Genomic DNA, 22,234 nt, shown 5'->3' with positions numbered 1-22,234 from the left:
TACGAAAAAAATTCCTGAGCAGGTGTCAAAGAGACCAGGGTATTATACCAGATAAGACCTTTAGGCGTGAGGGCGACGAATTGTTAATTGACGTTTCAATGGCCTTTCAACTTCTCCATTTTCATCAACTTACAAGAAAAAAATAACACTGAATGCCAACAAGCCTCATGGCTTGTGTAGTGTCCTCAAATAAATTCAATAACAGTAAAAGGAACAATTTACAGAAACCAATGCAATAATATAGTGACAAAAAGAGATTGCTTTTTAATGTAGGTAAACAAAAGAAAAAAAAACCTATTTCATAGATGTACCACTGATAAATTAGATATCTGATATATCAACGTATATACAAAGAGAGAGACAACCACAATAAAAAGCAAAAAAAAAACGCCAAAAAAAAAAGCTAAAATGAACACTGCTGCTAAAAGAAAAACGTCAGCTGATAATACAGCATTTTAAAATCAAAGGGTTCGTCGTAACGAACTGTAAGTAAGGAGCGACTAGGCTCAGTAGTAACCGAAACTCTAAAAAACGCAATTTTGAAATCAATAGATATATAAAAAAAAGCTTTTTATACTGATTCCAAATATACAAGATTATTGAGTTTAGTGATACCCATCAACAGCTACGAGCTTAAGAAAATTTGCCTGATTTTCAAAAAAGGGGGTGAACACCCCAAAAAGTCAAGTAATCTTAATGAAAATTCCACCATCAGATTCAGCTATCAGAGAAACCTACTATAGAGGTTTCAAGCTTGAATCTGCAAAATATGGTATTTTATGTTTTTTTGCCAAAAGGCAGAGCTCTTGCTCTTTCTTCTGCAAAGCTCCAAACTCGAATCAACAAAAATATGGAATTTTGTATTTTCTGCCAGAAGAAAGATCACGGATGCATGTTTATTTATTTATTTATTTTTGCTATACCCAGGGGTGATCCTATCGAGCCAAAGGTCCTATATTATCAGGAGAGAGCTCATTCAAACGAGAATTAAAAGTTCTAGAGCCCATCATCCCCACTAGCTCCTGGGGAAAGGACTATAATTAAGAAATTTGTCCATTGTCTATGTATAGTATCTGTTATTGGGAAGTATACAGACATTTGGGGGAGGGAAGGCGAATTTTCTGCTGGGGGGATGTTCGAGAGAAGATTTTTCGTAGGGAGGGAAATTTTACACTGGAGGAGTTTCTCAGAATTCAAATGCGATTTTTTTTTTTTTTATTGGTCTTACTTTCTCTTGGCCTACTCAATTTTACATGTGGAGCTCTTTCGGGGGAACTTTCCGGGGAAAATTTTCAGCGGGGTTGGAATTGTCTGGGGGATCTATTTGTGTGGGGAGATTTTCCACGGGAGCAACTTTCCTCTGAGGGGGGGGGGGATTTCCAGAAAAAATTCTAAAGAGGGGGATTTCTAACATGATTTGAATACAATTAGAAAATAAAGTCTTTTTCAAATGAAAATATGCTAACGAGAATTTTTCAGGTGGAATCGTCAACAAGAAATTTTTCGGGGGAATTTCTGCGAGGATGGAATTGCCTGGGGGGAATGTTTCGTGTGAGATGTATTTTTACTTAGTAGCAACTTTGCATTGATGAATTTGTCATAAGGGGTGGGTCAATTCAGCAAAATTTCCTGGAATTATTTGAAAAACGATCAGAAACTAAATAAAAAACAAAAACAAGTGTTTCCACCTGAAAGTAAGGAGCAACATCAAAACTGAAAACTAAAAGAAATTATTTTGTATATAAGGGGGGATGCCCCCTCCTCAATACCTTGCTCTTGATGCTAAAGTTTGAATTTTTGTCCCAAGTTTGTTGGCTTTTGTCCTGTATCAAGGAGGCACACTTGTGCCTCTATAAAGAGGCGACCCACCACAATGTTAAGCGATTTCCGGTCCTAGCGGTCGCAGAGAAACAGCGGTAATCGCATTTTGTAGCCCAAGCTCAAACTAAGAAACGTGCAAAATTTCACCCCCCTCCGAGTTTATCTTCATGGGTAAAAGTGGGCCGGAAGTTTCGACCCTCCCACCACAGCCCCCCTTTAGCGTTGTCCAATTGGGCTGAAATTTAGAGGTTAAGCTTTCTTAGGGCCCGGGAGCTTATTCTCAAAATTTCAGCTAAATCCAATCACTCATTCCCTGTTTTCCAAAAACCAAATATAGCCACTTAAAGTTCAAATTTTTTTTTTTTTTTGTTATCCACGCCTACAGGCCACAGTTGGCAACTGATCCGGGTGAATGAGGACTCATTCGAAGCAGAATTCGACAGGTTAGGGCCTTTTGATATTTTCAGACCGAAAAAATTATCCCCCGAATTTATATTTACGAAAAACCTCGTTTTCCTATAAGAGCCCATGTTAATTTTTCCCACCACAGCCCCCCTTTAACGTTGTCTGATCGGGCTGAAATTTAGAGGATAAGCGTTCCTGGGGCCTGGGAGCTTATACTCGAAATTTCAGCTCAATCTAATCACTCCTTCCCTGTTTTCCAAAAACCAAATATCAAGTTTTGTGGGGATTTGCTTGCGTCAAAAATAGATTCCACATACTAAAAATACAATTACAATTGTGTCTCTTTAGTACAGCGGTCAATACCCCTGACTGTCAGGCGGAAGACCCGGGTTCGATTCACCGTCAGAGGAAATTTTTATATACTGAATTTAAAGTTTAAAAAAGAAACTCAGTTTCTTTTTTAAATTATTTGAAAAAAATTACGTTTTCTAAAGAGTTAAAGAGGCTGAGTCACAAGTTCAAACCTTAAAACGTACAGGGATTAGAAGGTACAGTTGGGGGGGGGCCGCCCCCCCAAACCCCCGCTTTAGCACCCTTTAAAAAAAAAAAAAAATTTAAAATGAAAACAAGGAGCGACATTAAAACTTAAAACGAACAGAAATTATTCCGTATATGAAAGGGGCTGTGCCCTCCTCAACGCTTCGCTCTTTATACTAAAGTTTGACTTTCTCACAACTCTTTTTTTTTAAACAATAAAAACTTTAGCGTAAAGAGCGAGGCGTTGTGGAGGGCACAGCCCCTTTCATATACGGAATAATTTCTTTTCGTTTTAAGTTTTAATGTTGCTCTTTACTTTAAGTTGAGAAAAACTCTTAATTTTTTTTTATTTAATTTTTATAAGACATTTTTTAAGAAAATTTTCGAAGCTGGTCGGAAGAATGGGACTCGTGGATTTAAATAGAGTTATCTCCGAAATGCATTTAATATTCTGAACGATTATACTAAGAGGAAAAGAAAATCACATACTCCGAGTCGAAACTTGTCCTATTACATAGATTCTTTCACCCAAACCAAATTTAATTTGCTTCGAAGGTTAGAGCTTCGTAATTTTGCTATTTCCAGTGATTTTCAGGTACATGAACATCAAAGGACTATAACAATTAGATTCAGTTAATTATATTGTTAACCATAACTTTATTGGTGTAAACTCTTAAAGCATTTTTTTTTTAGCATTTACCTTTCTAAAGCTTGGCTCTTTCGTAAATACTGAAAAAGACAAAGGACAAGCAATTCAAAGTGTTCAGATGAACAATACATAAACCCTTATTAAAAAACAACAAAAAATCGTTACAAACTTAAGACAATTTATTCAGAGGGTGAGGGTATAAGGGTAGAGGTACACATAGTTCGTATTCGAGGTTAACATTTGAACCTGAGAAGAATGCTCTTTTGTTAATTCTCCAAGGAGATGAAGTACTTCGAGTTCGTGCTGGGGGATATCGGATTAAATATGGATCCATAAAAAATAAATATCGATATAAAAAATTGTATTTGAAAAGCACCCTCTTATCCTGAGAAAAAAGCTGGATTGCTGGAAAAAAAAGCTGGAATCTCCACCCTAAATTAGTCGAAGCGTCTCTAGAAAAAATTTAGAAGTCTTTCCTTTAGAATATACTCTTTTAGTAATTTTGACCTCACCCCTCCCCTGGTAAAATTTCCAGCTTTTGAAACCTAGTCCTGTATAATTAGTAAAAATAGGATTATGAAAGCGTTGCCTTTTCTATTGGTTAGTTTTATAAACGCGGTAAATAGGTGAAAACCTGACCCCCAGAAAGACAAAAGAAGATGGAATAAAATATCAATGCAGGTCACGTATATAAGTAGTTACTACGATAATTGTGTACAGCCTTTATTTTATTTTTATTTTTGTATAGTCAATTCGTTTTGGGGCTAGTTCTAAAAAAAACTGCTGTACAGAGCCAATTAAACGTGAGTACTTCGGTCGTTTCCCAAACGTTTATGGAATAGAAATTGTAGGATTACTGTTTTAGTTATCATATTCTTAAGGAAATATTAGCCTCTGAGATTTGGTATTGTCAAGCAAGGAGATATCAAGGTTTCTATAAAGGAGACGAGGAGGAGGGTTCTTCTCTAGGTTTAACCTCTGATCGGTTATAGCAACCTTAACCCCCGTTCCTCTGATAAGGGTGCTAGTTGGGGGTCCTTAACTTCAACATTTTGGTATCCAAGCACCGATAGCACCGATAGAATGGTAGCAATGGTGGATTAGACATCCAGCAAGGTGTTTATTACTCTACTTGTCTTAGAAAAAAAAAGAACAAAGACGGCTGCGAACTTTTGGCAAAATGATTGCTGTAGCAATGTTAAATTTTATTAAAACTATTAATCATATCAACTATCTGAAAAAAAAAGAAAACACAAATGAAGTTCCATGACTAGATATTGCAGACAGATTGTGTAAAACAAAAATAACATCAACTTTTCTAAACTGTCTTTAGCCCAAAACAAAGCACTGAGAATAGTAAGACCGTAATACTAACGTAATAATAGTAAGACCGTAATAGTAACGTCACCAGCATGTGCATATTCATTTTTGTACCTTAAATACGAGGCGTGTTTTTTAAGTGAGGTCCGCTTGAACATAAGTACACAACGAAAGATAATTTCAAAAAAGTAAATTTATTTCAGAAAGTACAAACGTTACTCTATTTTTCTGCATAGTTACTAAGTTTTTTCAAACACTTACCACGGCTCTCAACTAATTCTAAAGCAAACTCTTTATAAAAACTTGCCGCTGGCTCCAATAACCAAGAGTTCACTGCCGATTTTACGTCGTCGTCATTATTGTAACTGCCACTGAAGTAGCAACCGGTTGAGCTGGAGACGAAACATGGGTTTCGCATATCACACTCAAATCGGGGCAACAGAACATGGAATGGAAACACACACTCCACTGAAAATTTGAAGGCCGAACAGACTCTCTCCCAGCACAAAATCACGGCGTCAGTGTTTTGGAATAGACACGGTATTTTTTTGGTCGACTACATGCAAAGAGGAACCATTATCAACGCAGAAGCCTACAGCCTAGCCTTCAGAAAGCTCCGCAGAGCAAAAAAAAAAAAAAAAAAAAAAAAAAAAAAAAACTTGGCATGCTGACAAAGGGAATTGTCCTTCTTCATGACAATGCAAGAAGACCTTACATTGCTTGTCAGACCCGCAATTTGCTGGACAGTTTTGGCAGGGAAGTTTTAGAACACCCACCATACAGTCTTGATCTTGCGCCGAGTGATTACCATCCGTTTCTCCACCTCACTCAGTTCTTCCGTGGCAACCGTTACAATGATGATGAGGACGTAAAAACGGAAGTGAATTCTTCGTAATCAGAACAGGCAGCAATTTTTTATACAGAATTTACTTTAAAATTAGTTGAGAGGCATAATAATTGTTACCACAAACTTGGCAACGATGCTGTTAAATAGAGTAAAGTATGTACTTTCTGAAAATAAATTTACTTTTTTGAAATAATTTTTCGTCGTCTACTTGACATTGCTTAAAAAACACGCCTCGTACATTATTTCAAAACTTGCATTGCCATCCAATACGTCATTATGTCTCAGCCAGAGAACCATGATGAAAAAAACAGATAGACATAAGAAGAGAAATAGAACTATAGAGAGAAACGATATAGGGATAAATAGAATTAGAAGATAGAGAGAGAGATAGAGAGAGAGCGAGAGAGAAGAGACGCTATAAAACAGCTTTTAAAAAAGAGACAAATAATACCTTTATGTCGGCGTTGATGATTTTATTTGACATCAGTGCTTGGTCTTTCATCTCTCTGGCAAGACCTAAAATGTTGCTAATAGCTTTCCCTTCCTTTTGTCTTTTGCTTTCTAAAAGTTTTTCAGAACTGACTTTCGTCTTCTGGTCGGCCTTGCTGCGTCCCAGTAGCTTTTTGCGTTCATCTGAATGAGTGACGTTTTTTCAGAGATTGCAAGAAAACACTAAACATCATTTTTTTTTCAAAATAAAGAAAACTCGAATAGTGAATCTTTCTTATCTATGTGAGTTTCACTCTCCCCATTTGATAGAGAAAACATTAATCCTTCAAACTTGCTTGAACAACTAAATCACAATCAAACAGACTCAAGGAGGATTTTTCCTTGATTTTTACAGTTATAGTTGCAAATCTACGTTTGTAATTCCAAGCTCCAAATTTCAGTGGGTGTAGGGCCAGGCTCTAAATTTAAGGGTCATGGGTTCAGCTTCGGTAACGGGCTTCTTTTTCCCATTGGTAAAAAGTAAAATCCTTTTTGAGAACAAATTACTTTTTGAGCAAAGTTGAATTTTGAAAAAATAAATCGACATCAGACTATTTTACGCGCAGAGATGGATAAAAAATATAAATCTTTTCTCTTCGTAAACGAGTACACAAAAATATAGTATTAGTAAGTGTATTCTCTTTTGTCTCCAGGGATATTTTTCCCTGGATAAATTTCCAGGGATATTTTTTCTGGGAGGGGGATGGAGACATCGAATTTTGTACGGGAGGGGGAAATATTTCTATCCAATCACCACTTGACAGTCTTCACTACTAGTACAATCTATTTTAGCAAAAGTATAAAATGTTCTTTCGGCATAGCGGAACATACATTTTTAAACTGTGAAAATAGAAGTTTTTTACAATTTTGTAAAGACAATGTTTCCTCATTCTTTATGAGATAGCTAAGATAATATATTTTATTGCTGTTTAGCTTTAGAAACTCCAAATTTCAGAGGTAAAATGGCGTCGTGGCATTTGCAGTTTCTCAACGGATCTTGAGAAAGATTCTGAAAACTTTTCTTCAAAAATGCCCAACGCTTAAATAGCACTATATATCTCTAAAAACAGAATATGAACATTTTTAGAATCCATGTTCATTGGAGGGAGGAGGTGCCAAGAAAATCATAACTTTAAATTGCAAATGGCAGCCCATATACCCCTTCAAATAATTGTATTCTATATAAGCAATGAAGCATTTTGTATTTTTCTTTCTGTAACATCCCGATCGCAAATTAGATACATTTGAAATTTATACACAGGTTTAAATCAGTCAAAATTACTTTAAAGAGCTTTATTTTACTGTAACTCCTAAATGATAATAACTTCTGACTAAAGCGCATCCAATAGAAATTATTCAGGTAAAACATGCTTCATTTATGCTTTAGAATCCAAAAATGTAAAAATTGCTAGAGGTTATCATTAAAACTTTGAGGTTCCCCGTACCTCCATGAAACCAGTGCCTAAACAATTTAGGACGTTAAACTTTCGCTCAAGGAAGTTTATGTTTGTGAATATCGACATTCACCGGTGAATGTCCGAAATACTTTTTTTCCTCCTTGGATTTAGTCAGCGTTGCCAGTCAACTTTTTCAATTTAATGTAAGGTTTGATGATGACAGGTTAGGTTAGAATAGATTAGGCTTGGCCAGATGAGGTTAGGTTTTTAACCCATTTCTGATACGCAGAACCAGATTTAACCTAAACTAAACTAACCTAAACTAACATAATCTAACTTAACCTTATTTTAACTTTTACCATTATAGCTTGCATAAGACTGAAAAAGCTGACTCGCAAAGCTAATTGAATCCAAGCAGAGAAAAAGTAATTTCAAACATTCACCGGTGAATGTCGACATCAGACAGATTTCGGACATTCACGGTACCATATATACCATCTCTATAAGCGAGCAATAATTGTGTATGTATTTATTTATGAACCAAATTTTTTTTGTATTTTTGGCTGAACCAAAAATACCCTTATCAGGGACTAATTCTCTAAGAAACGAATGAGAGTCACATTTTGAAAAATTATGCATTATAACAGGGATATGTCTAGGGATCCTAAAGCTTATATTACATTTAGCATGAGTAAATCCACGTATATTACCAGTCTTATGATCGTAATCTAAATGAAAATTATTATCTACTATTTCCTTTTCACAAATATGACAGCTTTTATTTCTTGTATTATTCCATTTTTCTTTTACTGAAAATTATTATCTACTATTTCCTTTTCACAAATATGACAGCTTTTATTTCTTGTATTATTCCATTTTTCTTTTACTTGTTCTTGTGTATAACCGTGATCTCTCTGTCTATTTCCATACTCATTGGCAATTTCTTTACACAATTCTGTTACGGTAGTCACAAAATGACTGCTAGCATCTTCACCGTAAAGCATAGCATATATTAAATACATAACCTAGGTACCTTCTTTTTGCCCCTTCAACCCTAAAAACTAAAGTTTAAATATTTTTCACAGAGTGAGCAATACCTCACTAGGCAGAGGAAACCTGTTTTTCATTAGGATCTTTGAGATTCTATATGCGGTTCTTGTCGCGTGTGTTCCAGCTAACCAATAAGTACCCAAGTATTTTAGCAATTTCTTTATGAATCATCGAACTATTTGGCCTTGCTTCAAGCATACGTTAACTAATGCGTTATCGAAAAAAAGCTGGATTCTTGGACCAATACTTTGACACTTTGATTAAAAAATCCAGTTTCTAAGATTAACTCTAAGTATGTGGTTTGCCCTATAAGATTTAGACTGAAGACTGAGTATCATATGGTCTAAATTCAAGTCAAAAAAGAAAAGAAAAAAAATAATCATCGATCGTCAGAGAGATACATTTGAAACATGAACAAAAATAAACTGACACTACATCTTTGATTTTTAATCAAGAAAAAAATTATTTAGGAAACTTTTATAAGTCCTCATTTTTCTTGGCTCTGTGTATGTTTTTTTTCTTCTTTGAGGTAATGACTAAGTACCCAAGTAATTTTCTTAAAACAATCAGTTCGAATAAGCCAAAACTTCATACAATTTTTCTTTGTTTTCCAGAACTTTTTTTAGTGAAGTTGTCAATGGAAAGTGACCTTGAGTTTGCAGAAAAATTTAATATTAGAAAAACAATAGAAAGTGGGCTGGGAAAAAATTAGTTACTAAATCACAAAAAGACTGATTTACAACCATAGCCATGGTTGCAGCACTAGCTGCTACCTAGCAAGCAGCAATCCACTGGCCAAAGTAAAGAGCATACGTTTTTGGGAAACAGTCTAATGGGGATAATTTCTCAATTGATGCTTAATTAGGCAGTATTCGTAATATTTATTTTGTGTTTTATCAAAAGAGCAACATACTTGGAATCCATAAGCAAATGGCTTTTGTTCTGCTACTTTGCTTGTCTTTTTATCTTTCTTTTGATTAAATTCTTCATTATGATTCAAAATCACCTATTATGCAATTAATTAAAAAAAAAATTCCACAAAGTAAGTTTTTCAAAGAAAAGTAAAGAACTCCATTAAACAAAAAATGAGCAAAAATAAAATCAAATAGTCTACCAAGCTCGAAACTACCACAAATCAGCATCGATAAATAAATGAAACGAACAGAAATTACAATAAATAACCGAGTTAAACTCAAAACGAGCAGAAATTAACATAAGTTGGGTGCAAAACCCTTATGCCTTCCCAAGGCCGGAACAAAATTTGCACTTTACTGAAAACAATATAATTGATTTTACTTTTATAACTTTAATAAATCAAAGAATATTAACATTTTGATTACTAAATATCAGTACATGTACATTAAACTGACAATGCACATTCATTTGTATTTTTTCAGTAAAGTGCAAATTTTGTTCTGGGCTTGGGAAGGCATAGGGGTTTTGCACCCAACTCCCAAATAATTTGGTAATCTTGTCATTCGATAATCTATTCCATCGACTCTTTCAAATTGTAAGCCTGATATTGGTGTATTCTCTATGACTAATGTATGTATATTCCTGTTATTACTATTTAGATGGCTTTGTTTGATGTCACAAGTTTTACTAAGAATCCCGTAATAGCTATGATAATGGATAGGTTCGAATTCTTCATTATCTTTCTGAGAATAAAATATTACACGTGTTGTAAATTGAACTCTGTAACTACCTGTATCGTTCATTCTATTTTTTTAGTCTCTAACAACAGTGATCCAAAATCAGGTCCTTTTGCATTCGTTGAAATATTAACTGTAAAGGAATTTTCTCTAATCCATCGAATACTTGGAGTATTATCGTGTTCTTCTTCTTTGAACATATACTCTGGGATACCTGGAGCTTCTCATATTTTTTCTTATTTACAAATAAATTTGAAATATCAATATTCCGTTCTTTTTTAGCACTGTTTTACCGCTTAAATCTCTATTGAGTTTTTGTGTTTCCCCATTTACTTTCTTATTAATCTCAACTTGTTTATCGAAATAATCTTTTAATTTATTCTTCACTTCGTTATAATTCCCGACATATAAAATATGTTTTGATTTTAATTTTTTTTAAGCTCAGTAATATCTATATTTCGTACACTACTAAATTGAAGTTTTAAATCTGAAATAATTTTATTCTTTTCTTTGATTTCATTTTCTAGCCCTGTTTTTAAATCTGGAATAATATTAAATCTACAGGGTTTCTTATCATCTCGACGCGTTAAATCAAGCTCAACTCAGGTAGTTTCAAAAAGAAATGAGGTGCCAATGATTAAAGGTATTTGTACACTTTGTGGTTGCAAGAACAAAAACGTTTTTAAGAAAACGAAGCAATGAGCAATAGCCCTGCATAAAAGGAAGTGGTATTTGTACTGGCAAGAGTAGCGTAGAAAACAAACTTTTAGAACTCTATATTAAAACTTTTCAGGGGTTTATGACTTACATAGAAAATTAAAAGAATATGGTTTTACTGTTTAAAAAACTAAAATCAAATAAGTGGTGCAAAATCTAAATATTTATTCTTTACGCCATCCAGCTTATCATATATTTATAAGAAGACGCTTTTACATTGATAGTGTTGATGATCAGTGGAAAGCAGATTTGGCTGATATGCAGCATGGTTGAAAAATAATAATTTAAACTATATTCTTACAGTCATCGATAGTTTTAGTAAATATTCTTGGTGTATTCCTTTACAGGATAAAACTGGTAAGGAAATTATTAATACTTTTATGCATTTCTATTTTCAAAAATAGAAAACCTAAAATATTATAAACAGATAAAGGTAAAGAATTTGTAATGAATAACGATCAAGTATTTTTTAAGAGTCATGAAGTTCACTGGTTCTCATCTGAAGTTGAACGGTTTAATAGAATGATCAAAGAGAAAATATGGAAATATTTTACTCATAACAACACCAACCGATAAACAGATGAAATATCCTTTTTTGTTAACGATTACAGCAATTCTTATCATCGATCCATCAAAATGAAACCAATAAAAGCGAGTAAAAAACGAAATGAAAACAAGGTATACAATTATCTATTTCCTGATGTCGAAGTTCAAAAACCATCCATAAACAAATTCAATGTTGGTGTTTTGGTTAGAATGAATAAGAAAAAGAAAAATGTTTTTGATAAAGACTATCTTCCAAACTATACAACAGAGATATTTCAAATTGCCACAGTAAAAAAATGATTCATAATTAAACTTAAACTATATGCTTCAAAGCTATAAGCTTCATATCTATAAGCTTCAAAGTTATAAGCTTCAAAGCTATAAGCTTCAAAGCTATAAGCTCCAAAGCTATAAGCTTCATTATTGAATTTTACTTAATAACAAATTTTACCAAGTAAATGGATGGAAAAGCACCTATTAAAGTATATGAAAGTGGAAAAAATAAAGATCGTTTTAAAAATGAACATCTGCTAGCACCTCAATGACCGTTTCGACTATTGAGTTGAGGGAACTCTGGATGTGGTAAAACCAACTCACTCTTGAACTTGATTTATGATTGCTTATACTTTAGAAAGTTGTATCTTTAAGCTAAAGATCTTTATAAAGATAAACATTAAGATGTCATGCTTAATATTAATGTCAGAGAAAGAAAAATGACATGAATCGTTTGCCTTCGAATAATAATAAAAGCGATATCATTGTTATAGATTATCTAGATCCCAAGTGTCAAAATTGAGTTATTTTTGACGATTTTTTAACAGAAAAAGATCAGAAAAAATTAAAGATTTATTCGTGAGAGATAGAAAACGAAACACATCAATAATCTATATTTCTCAGAGCTATTTTGATACGCCTAAAATTATACGATTAAACTGTAACTATTTTGCATTTTTTAAGTGTTGTAATCCAAAAGAAATTGATAGAATCAGACAACCATGCTTCGGACTTGAAAAAGAAAAATTTATCAACTACTTCAATCAAGCAACAAAGAGTCAGAGAATTTTACTAATTCATTTGAAAACAAATGATGAATCTCTCAGGTACAGAAATATTTTGGATATTCGCTTGATAAAATTTGCGTATACTAAATGAAAGTTTGGAAGCTTAAGTAGTAATTAGCGGAGGTATAAATATGACAAAAGTAGATTACTAGATCAGGAGGTTAATCTTGATTTACAATTGAAACGATTAACTGATCTAGGTGATCCAAAATCAGAGAATGATGCTATGAATTTAAAAAATGTGACAATTATTTTAAGCGCTTTCAAGGATGAAGCTGTTGATCAACAAATTCTTACAAATCAGTGTTTAAGTGAGGATATTAATAGATTAACTAGAATTTATCAATAACCTTACAATATACTGACTAGAGTTGATGAAAAAGGACTAATAGTAAAAAACACCTCAAAAGTCACAAAAGAAGATATTAATGCAGAAAATAGAAGAATTAAAAACGTTGCAAACCCAAAAAATGATGCAGATACAGTTAATCTTTCAACGTTATTGGTGCACTCGAAGGGTTTTATACAATTACCTGATCGTTTAGACAACTTCGAAAATGCTATAATGTAAATACTTGAAAAAGATCCCGATGAAACATTTAAAAAGAGACTAAAATGAAGGTGGAACTAAAAATCAAGCCTCTGAAGTTTTTTAAAGAGCAGGCTATTACGAAAATCTTAACCTTAGAATTTTTTCTTGGAATTTTCTCTAATAAATTGAAGAGTATACAATCTATTTATCAGAATTTCAAAAATAAAAAATTAAAACGTGTTTTGATGCAAAACAGAAATGTAAAGTGCGATTAATGCATACAAAAATGAATGAACGAGAACCTTTTAAACTATTACTTCATAAAAGACAGTTGACTAAGATTGAAAAATATAAAAATGCAAATTAAGAATGTGATATTGATTTATCCTATAAACAACTACTTCAAAGTCATCCAAGATTGCCGTTCTTATCACTTCTCGAAAAATTAGAAAACGAAAATTAAGCATGACGGTGGAGTGTGACAAAAAGAATGAAAATGAAAAAAAAACACATACAAAAACAGGAGCAAATATGTGCAAACTGAAACTCAAAAATACAAACAATTCAGAAAATTAAGCCACTCCAAGGGTTGCAAACCTCTTTAAATGTATCATACAAATAAATAATACAATATAAAACAAAATAATAGCAACTCAGCAAAAAAATAAATAAATAAAAAGAAAACTAGCATTAAAACAAAAAATCCTTCCAAGGGTGGTTCGACGGATAACCCGTCAGCTTGGAAAAAAGCTTATCTGCAGCGTCAATTGTTTGTGAATTGTTTATTCACAAGTGTGACGATAGGGCCGTTCTTTTACTCATCTTTGTGCTAAGATCTTACATCTTTTGACTAAGAACGCTTTAAAGTTAAATCTTAGCACTAAGATCTTACATCTTATAGCATTCTTTTGCAAACGTCTTTCATCATTCTGCACTGATCAGCGGTCTAAGAACAATGATGAGTATATCATCAAAGTTCTCTCATCATTGTTCTGTATGGCAGAACAGTGGCGTCTTTCACACTTTTTGCTAACATCAGTGAGCTGTAAGATCTTAGAACAAAGATAATTTAAAAGAAAGGAAGTCTTTGCAGAAAGATGTGAGATCTTAGATGTAAGATCTTAGTGACAAAGAACAGGCCTGCTACTATGGTTAGGGGCACTGTGTTATGAAGACAAGAAAAAATAGATACTAATACCTTCTGGAAGGGAAATGAACATACTCTTTGGCTTCCAAGTATCTCGGGAGTGAAATGAGGCAGAGCAAAACAGAATTGATTAAATATTCTATTAAATATTAAGAAAAAAGAAAATTGCCGAATTCGAATAGAAAATATTATTGTTGGTAAAGAACCTGTTAATCTATTGCTTAAAAGAAAAAAAGTCAACAAATTGAGGAAGGAAAAAAAAGAACAAAGATGTGTATATAAATATACCATATCATCAACTACTTCAAAATGGTTGCTTACTTCGATTTTTAATACCATTTGCAGCTGCAATTGGTAAAGCTGCTCTAACAAGTGGTGCAGCTGCATTAGATACAAATGTTGGAACGAACATTTTTGATAAAATTACTGATTCTTCAAACGGTAAAGGTGAAGGTTTAACATTACCGGGGACTTTGCCAAAAGGTCGAGGTTTAAAATTACCCAATACACGCAAAATTGTTGGATCTGGATCAGAAGTGATTGTTGAAGCCCTCAAAAACGTTGTAGACCCGAGAAAATACAAGTAGAAGTGGTTAAAGAACCTAAACAGCGTGGAAGACCTATAAAAGTTGTTGAAGCTGAGATTTCACAATTCAAAGAATACTCGCTTCCAAAAAACGGGGAACCTCAGAAAGAATAAAAAATCACATTATACCGCTGACAAATATTGATATATTGAATGAATTAGGTCATATTCCTCATTTTCGAGGTGTGTTTTCTCGAGATAACTTACCAAAAAAAAAAAAAAAAATGCGGTGTAATTAATTATGACGGCATGGGGTCGCCTGGGACGCATTGGACTTGTTATTTCAAGGATCTCAAGTGCTCATTTGTAGAATTAATGATTCTTTTGGAATACAACCCAGAAATGAAATTGTCAGCTTCTTAAAAACTTCAAATAAACAAATTGCTTATCGTTCTACTCAAGTCCTAAAATTTAACGATGTGAATTGTGGTCATTTTTGTGTTGATTATGGAAAAAGAAGATTTAAGGGAATGGATCCACAGAATTTTATCTAAAGTTTATTTTCAAACATAAATAGAAGAAGAACTAGAAAAGAGATTGTTTGTTTATCGTAGAAGTTTTAAATATTATGGAAATGTTAGTAATGCTTTCTTAGTATCTAAATTTATATTTAGTGCTTCGGGTTTATCTGCCTTTGCTATGTTACCCCATGCTTTTAAGTCTTGGGACAGTTGTGATTGAAATACTTGAAAAATATCTAAGAAAAGCAGAAAGAAAGGCATAGTATAAAACTGCTTATTCATTCTATTTAAAATTAATAGCTGCGAATAAATCGGGTGAATTCACCAATGATGAAATAATTAAAAGAGAAAATTAATTACGGAAAATATTCCAGTTTTTTCTCGTCAAAAATATTTTAAACAGGCTAAATTAAATGGTTATAAATATTGCGCAAAGTCTGTAAAGTCCAAAAATAATATTTAAAAATAAGAAATTTAAATTTTTTTGCAAAGTCCCTCCCCCAGGCTATGATCACTTTTTTTGTGTTGGTGACCTTACATCAGCCTGGGTTCTAAGAACACCCCAAAGGGTTTTTGTTTGGAGGGAAAAAAGCAGCGCGTAGACCTTTACTTCTTACTCCTTGATCTGTGACCAGATCATATTGACAACTCAACTGCTACACGAGGTAATAGTAAGTCATAGTTGCCAGATTATATCGACATCTCAACTGCTACACGAGGCAACAGTGAGAGTCGAACTATTGGACCGCAATCGAAGACCAGTCGACCACTTTACCAACTCAGCCATGCTGGCCTGTAGTGAGAGTTGAAACTATCTTTTTGTGTTTCATTTGACAAATAAGATCATTCAAATTCTTTTAGTTTTATAATTTTTTCTTTGATTACTGAATATTATATTTTCTCTTATCTGTAATGCAACTTTCTTAAAAATTTGCTGGCTACTGCGCTTGAACCCGGGGTTCCGGGTCAGCGTCTTAACCAGTTGGACTACGGAGAATAGCATAGAGTTATAAACTAATAGGGTGTTAATATATAAATTATTTTCGGTTAGGAAATTTGTTCAATAAAATCATCAACTAATAAATGGAGAAAATTTTAAGCGAAATAAAAATGTAAAATAAATTCAATCAAACAATTAAGAAAGAAAATTTAGACATTGGAATGGTATACTTCATTAAAAGGATGAAATATGTAAAAACTAAACATGGAAATAAACTCGTTATCATTATTGATTTTAAAGGTGAAATGGTTGATCTATTTGCACCTAAGCGTTTTGATTCTAAAGCAGCTGATCTTGAAAAGTAATTTAAAAAATTAGATAAACGTAAGATTTTAAAGGCTATTGAGAGAAAAAATAAAGATAATATAAATTATTTAGATATTGATATTGAACTATCCACTAAAAATTAAATTATAGTAATTATTACAGTTTTGAAAACCAAATTTGATTGCCAAGGACCTGTTTTCATTTTGAATGTAGAGATGGAAAATGTTAGAAATGTGCAATATTGGAAGCTAAAATTATGTAAAATGGGCTGTAAATAATGGAAATTGATGGGATGAGCTAGGTGAGGCACAATTGGCAATTACAATACTACCGACAAAAGACAAGCCGGGGCAAAAGTCGACGTTCAACATTTTATAAGCTCCAATCGATGAAATAGCTATAAATAAAGGCATTGGAGCTTATAAGGACGTTAGCCAAGAACCTGATGCTGTATCAGCCTCTGTTAAAAAAACAAAGGTTCGGCATTATGTTTTTCATAATGACAAAAGACAAGCCAAGCAGAAGTTAAAGGTTCAATAACAAAAGAAACCGTAATTTTACCAAGGCGTTAGTTCTAATTTAAGGTCATTTAAAATGTTCAACGGTTGATTGATTAAAATGAAGCACAGATAATTGTGATTAGAAACTAATGAAAGTAAGAATCGCAGTAGCTAAAGAAAAAAGCAAAAATCACATTGAATTGTAAAAAAAATTTTGAACAGTGATCTGTGATTGGAAACTAGAAAAGCCGTACTTGTTATCTCTAACGTCATAAGAAATTAAAAGAGATGATGTATGAATATAAGCTGCTACAGCAAAAGGCGTGTAAAAAAACTTTCTGAGGTCAAGATGAACAAAAATGGACAATGAAATCTACGGTTGGAAAATAAGGAACAGCGATGACAGGCCACAAAAACGATCTAAATGGGTCAGAACTCTAAGAAAGAATTCGTATTTTTCAAAGGGTGACTGCATCGAACCTGTGGTGACGTCATGGCATCAAGAAAAGGCTCAAATTATCTGCGGTTAGAAGACCAGCGACAATGAGAACCCATACATAGAATCCTGCCACGGAAGAGTTATTCGACAGTTTTCATCGACAATTCGTAATCCTTTCTAAAGAGTAACTTGTACAAAATCTGTAAACAAAACTAGTGTCTTCAAATGGATTCTAACAGCTTATCATAGGCTAAGTAAGATTATATGAGTAGGGAAAGTTACTTATTCTAATGAAAAAGGAGAAAAATAAAATTTTTCTTTAATACGACAATTATAAATCGGTTTCGTGTTAGAGACGCCCGCTCCTTTGAAACTTCTTGACCTGACGAGTGCTGAGTTAATTACCCAAAAAGCAAAACCTAAAGATTAATAATAAATAGTAAAACCTTCAACTACTTGGCCATCCTTTTCCTTTTCGAGAAGTTGTTCTTTCATTTTTCTATCACAAGCAGCCTTGAAACGTTGACGGAGTATCTTCAAAGTGGTGTCTTCACCTACAGATGCTTCGCCATGACTAACGCAGTCCAAAGCAGCACTCTTTTCTTCAACAGATGGCTGATAAAAAAAGAAATAAAATATACTAATGTGAAAGTGCCACAAGTAATTAACAGTCCACTATCAAACAGTAGATTGGTCGCTTAGCAGAGTACAGAGATAAGAAAAGGAAAAACAAAAGTCATTAAAAGGGGAATCCCCATAGAATTTATAATTTTTTCTGATGTTTTTACGTGCTTTACTACATTGTCCGAGAAGTATCCCCCCTCCACCATAAAAAAAAAATGATTCTTAGGTAAGCTAGAATAATATCGAAAAGCATCATTTTAGATAAAGAAAGAAAGAGGAAAAAATACGAAAAAGCTAGAAGAAAGAAAAAAATCCTCACAGTATTCAAGATAAAGATACCTCATCTAATTTGGGCGTACACTAACGAGGCGGGGCATAAAAGTATTGAGACTGATTTTTTTATTAAAAATGTTCTTATTTCTTTCAAACATCAATGTTATCCCCTCCAAAGTACTTCCCTTGGGCAGCGGCTCACTGATGGAGACATTGTTCCCACTGTTCGTAGCAGCGCTGGAAATCTTCAATTATCATGGTCTTTAGCATGTCTGTTATAGTCTTTTGGACGGTTTCTAAAGTCCCAAAATGACGGGCTTTAAGGACATTTTCAGTTTAGGACAAAGGAAGAAATCACAGCGACTGATGTTGGGAGAATCAGGAGGATGGGAACCACAGGAATATCTTTTGAGGTCAAAATTTTGTTATGGAGATGCCAGTGTGACATATGGCGTCGTTTTGACGGAGCAATCATTTCTGGAGCAATGGAGATGATGGAGCAATCTCACGCGATGACCCTTTTTCTGAGCCTTTCAAGGATGGCTTTATAGAAAACAAATTGGTTAACAGTTTGTCCTGGAGGAACGAATTCTTCGTAAACAATTCAAATTCTGTAAAAACAAACAAATCAGCATTTATTTGACCTTCGATTTGCTCATTCGAGCTTTCTTAGGTAGAGGAGAGTTTGAAGTGTGCCATTTCTCACTTTGCCTCTTAGTCTCAAGATAGTACTAAAAAATCCGATGTTTCCTCACTTGTGATCACACGACTAAGGATATCTTGCTCATTAGCGATCCTGTTCAGAAGATCAAGGCACTTGTTTTTTCGCCTGTCCTTCTGCCCAATTGAGAGGTTTTTCAGCAGAACTTTTACATAGACTTTTCGCATGTGCAAATGTTCACTCAAAAATTTGATGAACTGGTAAATTTATTCAAATTCAATTGTGAATTCAACATTCGTAATGTTAAATGACGGTCTAATCTCACAAGAATTTTCACACTTTCGATGTTTTTGTCGGTTCTCGAAGTTGAAGACCTCACTGAACGTTTTTCATCTTTAACATTTTTTCTGCCTTCTAAAAATGCTTTGTACGAGTGAAAAACTTGAGCTCGGAATAAAGAATCCTCCCCGTTGGTCTGTTTTAACTTTTCAAACATCACAATTGCCGATTGTCCAAGCTTAACACAAAATTTAAAAGCATAATGCTGCACCAATTCCGATGTTCTATTTTGCGTGACGTACATTGGAAAAACAACTTCACTACTGGCATTCTAAAAAATCCCATAGTTAGCGGACGGAGTACATACTGGAACTGAGCTATGGCGTTCTGATAGACGTAGTCTCTCAAGAACAATAGCACAGGGTTGCCAGATGGCTGTCATTATCGTCAGTCTCATTACTTTTCTGCACAACCTTTCAAAGTAATTTCTTAACTTTTATTTTATTAAAGCAAACGCTAATAAATAATTTTAAAAGTAGTAAGTGAGAGATCTCAGTAGCAATCCAAGATAAAAAGGTACTACACTACCAGTATGACTTACATTACTATAAGCAATGTACAGGACATTAGTTACACTTCAGCGGCTTATTTATAGCATTTATTTGCATTACATATTTTAGAATGACAACCGTAATTTTAAATCACTAACAAATTTGGAAAAAAATAAAATAATTAAAACTTTTCTTTAAGTAAATTATACAAATTCCTTTCAGAGTACTTTCGGAGGAATTGACAATCCAGCTCGACATAACAAGACATTTTTCTAAGCTCTGGCTGAAGATATAGAACAAAACATGGTATAGTGATAGAGATTCATAGACCTAAGGAAAGAGAATATATGACCAGAAATAAGCTTATAGTGACTATCCCTATTCTATCCATACAAATAATGTAAAAAACTGACAAAAGAAATTAACCTTGATTAGGATGAGGTCATGAACATTTTGGAAAGTGGTGCTTCAAGCAGTTAAACCTCAAAATTTGGCAGAGAAGACAAAAAAGCTAATTAGTTGTTTCACATTAATACATGTCTTTAAAGTCCATTTTCACAAAAAAGAAATAAAGTCAGACTAATATTTGAAAATTACAAGAGGAACTGGAACTAATTACTCCTGATATTGAACATCAAAAACAAGGACCAAAGAAACCAGAACTAGGAAGCTAAAACAGGGGATTTTTTTCTAGACATCAAACAAAAAGAACAGATATTACTATGAATCAAGAAATGACACCTAAAATAAGCAAAATCTATCATACACAAGGAAGGCAAATTTGTGACGAAAAAAATTAAACAAATTTTAAACATAAAAAATTAAACTGAATAAGGATAGTTTTGATCCCGTGACGAACACAAAAAATTAGAATGTCATTTTCAGTTTACTGAACAATAAATAGATTGTCCAAACCGAAATTGTTGCTTGGCATTTTCTTTTTTGTCTTGTTTCTGTTTTTTCTTCACTTTTGAAACGAATAAATTTAAAAGGATGAATGAGAATAGAATTATTTTTAAGACAGTATAAAACCAAACGAATTTTCAAAATATATTTTGTATCGAAAATTCGACCAGACATAAAGGCGGCGTTACCACCCCTCATATCCTCCAAAATGCTAGTGTCATATGTGCTTTATTGAATAATTGAAAGAAATTTTACACTGACAGTTCATATTATTTAACTGACTTGCTATATATTTAAAAGAGATAGGCTTAAACGGAAGAAACCATTGATGTATCACGCATATCATGCATATATTGAATGTATTACACATTAGGATTATAAAACTAAAAAGTAGACTTAATTTGCCAAAGCAAAGTAAAGTGTTGCAACGACCATTAGTCGAATATCAAAACAGAAGTGTTGCGGGAGCAACACTTTGGCCAGGATTTCAAGGAAGGAATTTAAAAAATCACTTTGACTTTGCAGCCGGTTGAACATTAAATGCATATACGTCATGTAACCTTGGTCTAGCAACTGATTCTTAATTGAAATTCGCCTTCTTGTCTTTGAATTCTGTTTTCCCAATTCTTTAGAACAACTAAAAATTGAACTAATTTGCAAAAGTTTAACCAAGAAGACCTCCATAGCCATGAAGACGACCATGCTCTAACAATCTATTCTTAATTGCACATCCTTCACCGTGCCCGACAGGAAACCAAATTTTTCGCACCATCAAAAATTGGAAAAATATAACAATATCTTGTCGCAGAGATGACCAAGGCATAACAGTCAATTTTTACTTACAATCCCTTCCTTGTTTAAAGTCTGAGTGAGACTTTTTTTTTTTATTGTGTAGCAAAACATTTGAGTTGTCTTTTCCGAAGAGTATGGGTAACTTATAAGAGTGGAAACTGGCGCTAGTTACGATAAAAAAAAACAATTTAAGCCATCTAGCGTCTGGCGACACATGACATTTTTTCAAGCTTCGTAATTGTTCTCCTGTTAGGAACTGAGATCAGACACTTATTACAACCCTAATTTTACAAACTTCACTAATTAAATTAATAATTCTTATTATTACACTTGAAAGAAATGCCAAGTGTCGCCACACTCTAGATGGCATTGATAGTTTTCATTGTCAACGCTAGTTCCTATTCTTATAAGTTATCCATAATCTTTGGTCTAACCCTAGAAATTTTAAAATGATGTATCACATGAACGAATATTTATAAGAAAAAAGTGACGTCACAAGTAGAGATGGGGGTGCCAGTCCCGTACGTACACCATATATGTGCATAGAGTCATTAGGAAGAACATGTGGTAATGTCAGTCCCGTACGTACACCAAATAAGGGCAGATAATCAGTGGGGAGACCACGTGGTTAATAGGTTCAATGACCTCTTTTTCCAAGGTCAAGGTATTTGTTGTTGTTGTTGTAACTACACGCTCTCAGCGAATGTTAAGGTCGATTTATTTGA

The 22,234-nt window shown here is 33.5% G+C and overlaps 1 protein-coding gene across 3 annotated transcripts in view; it reads right to left on the bottom strand.

The window, feature by feature from the left end:
- LOC148942825 (vesicle transport protein USE1-like) overlaps positions 1-22,234 on the bottom strand; it is a 111,311-nt gene that overhangs the window by 11,393 nt on the left and 77,684 nt on the right. For all 3 annotated transcript variants that reach the window (XM_089102189.1, XM_089102190.1, XM_089102191.1), the window contains 2 exons: positions 17,870-18,038; positions 6,031-6,212 (listed from right to left, as the gene is read on the bottom strand). In XM_089102189.1, the coding sequence (XP_088958315.1) occupies positions 6,031-6,212; positions 17,870-18,038 (351 nt within the window). The remainder of the gene's footprint in view (positions 1-6,030; positions 6,213-17,869; positions 18,039-22,234) is intronic.

Source organism: Artemia sp. Qi Xiang Cuo, chromosome 16, assembly GCF_049724085.1.
Source record: "Artemia sp. Qi Xiang Cuo chromosome 16, ASM4972408v1, whole genome shotgun sequence".
Taxonomy (NCBI): domain Eukaryota; kingdom Metazoa; phylum Arthropoda; class Branchiopoda; order Anostraca; family Artemiidae; genus Artemia; species Artemia sp. Qi Xiang Cuo.
Note: the sequence above shows the minus strand (reverse complement) of the source record. Positions and strands in the feature narration are given on the sequence as shown.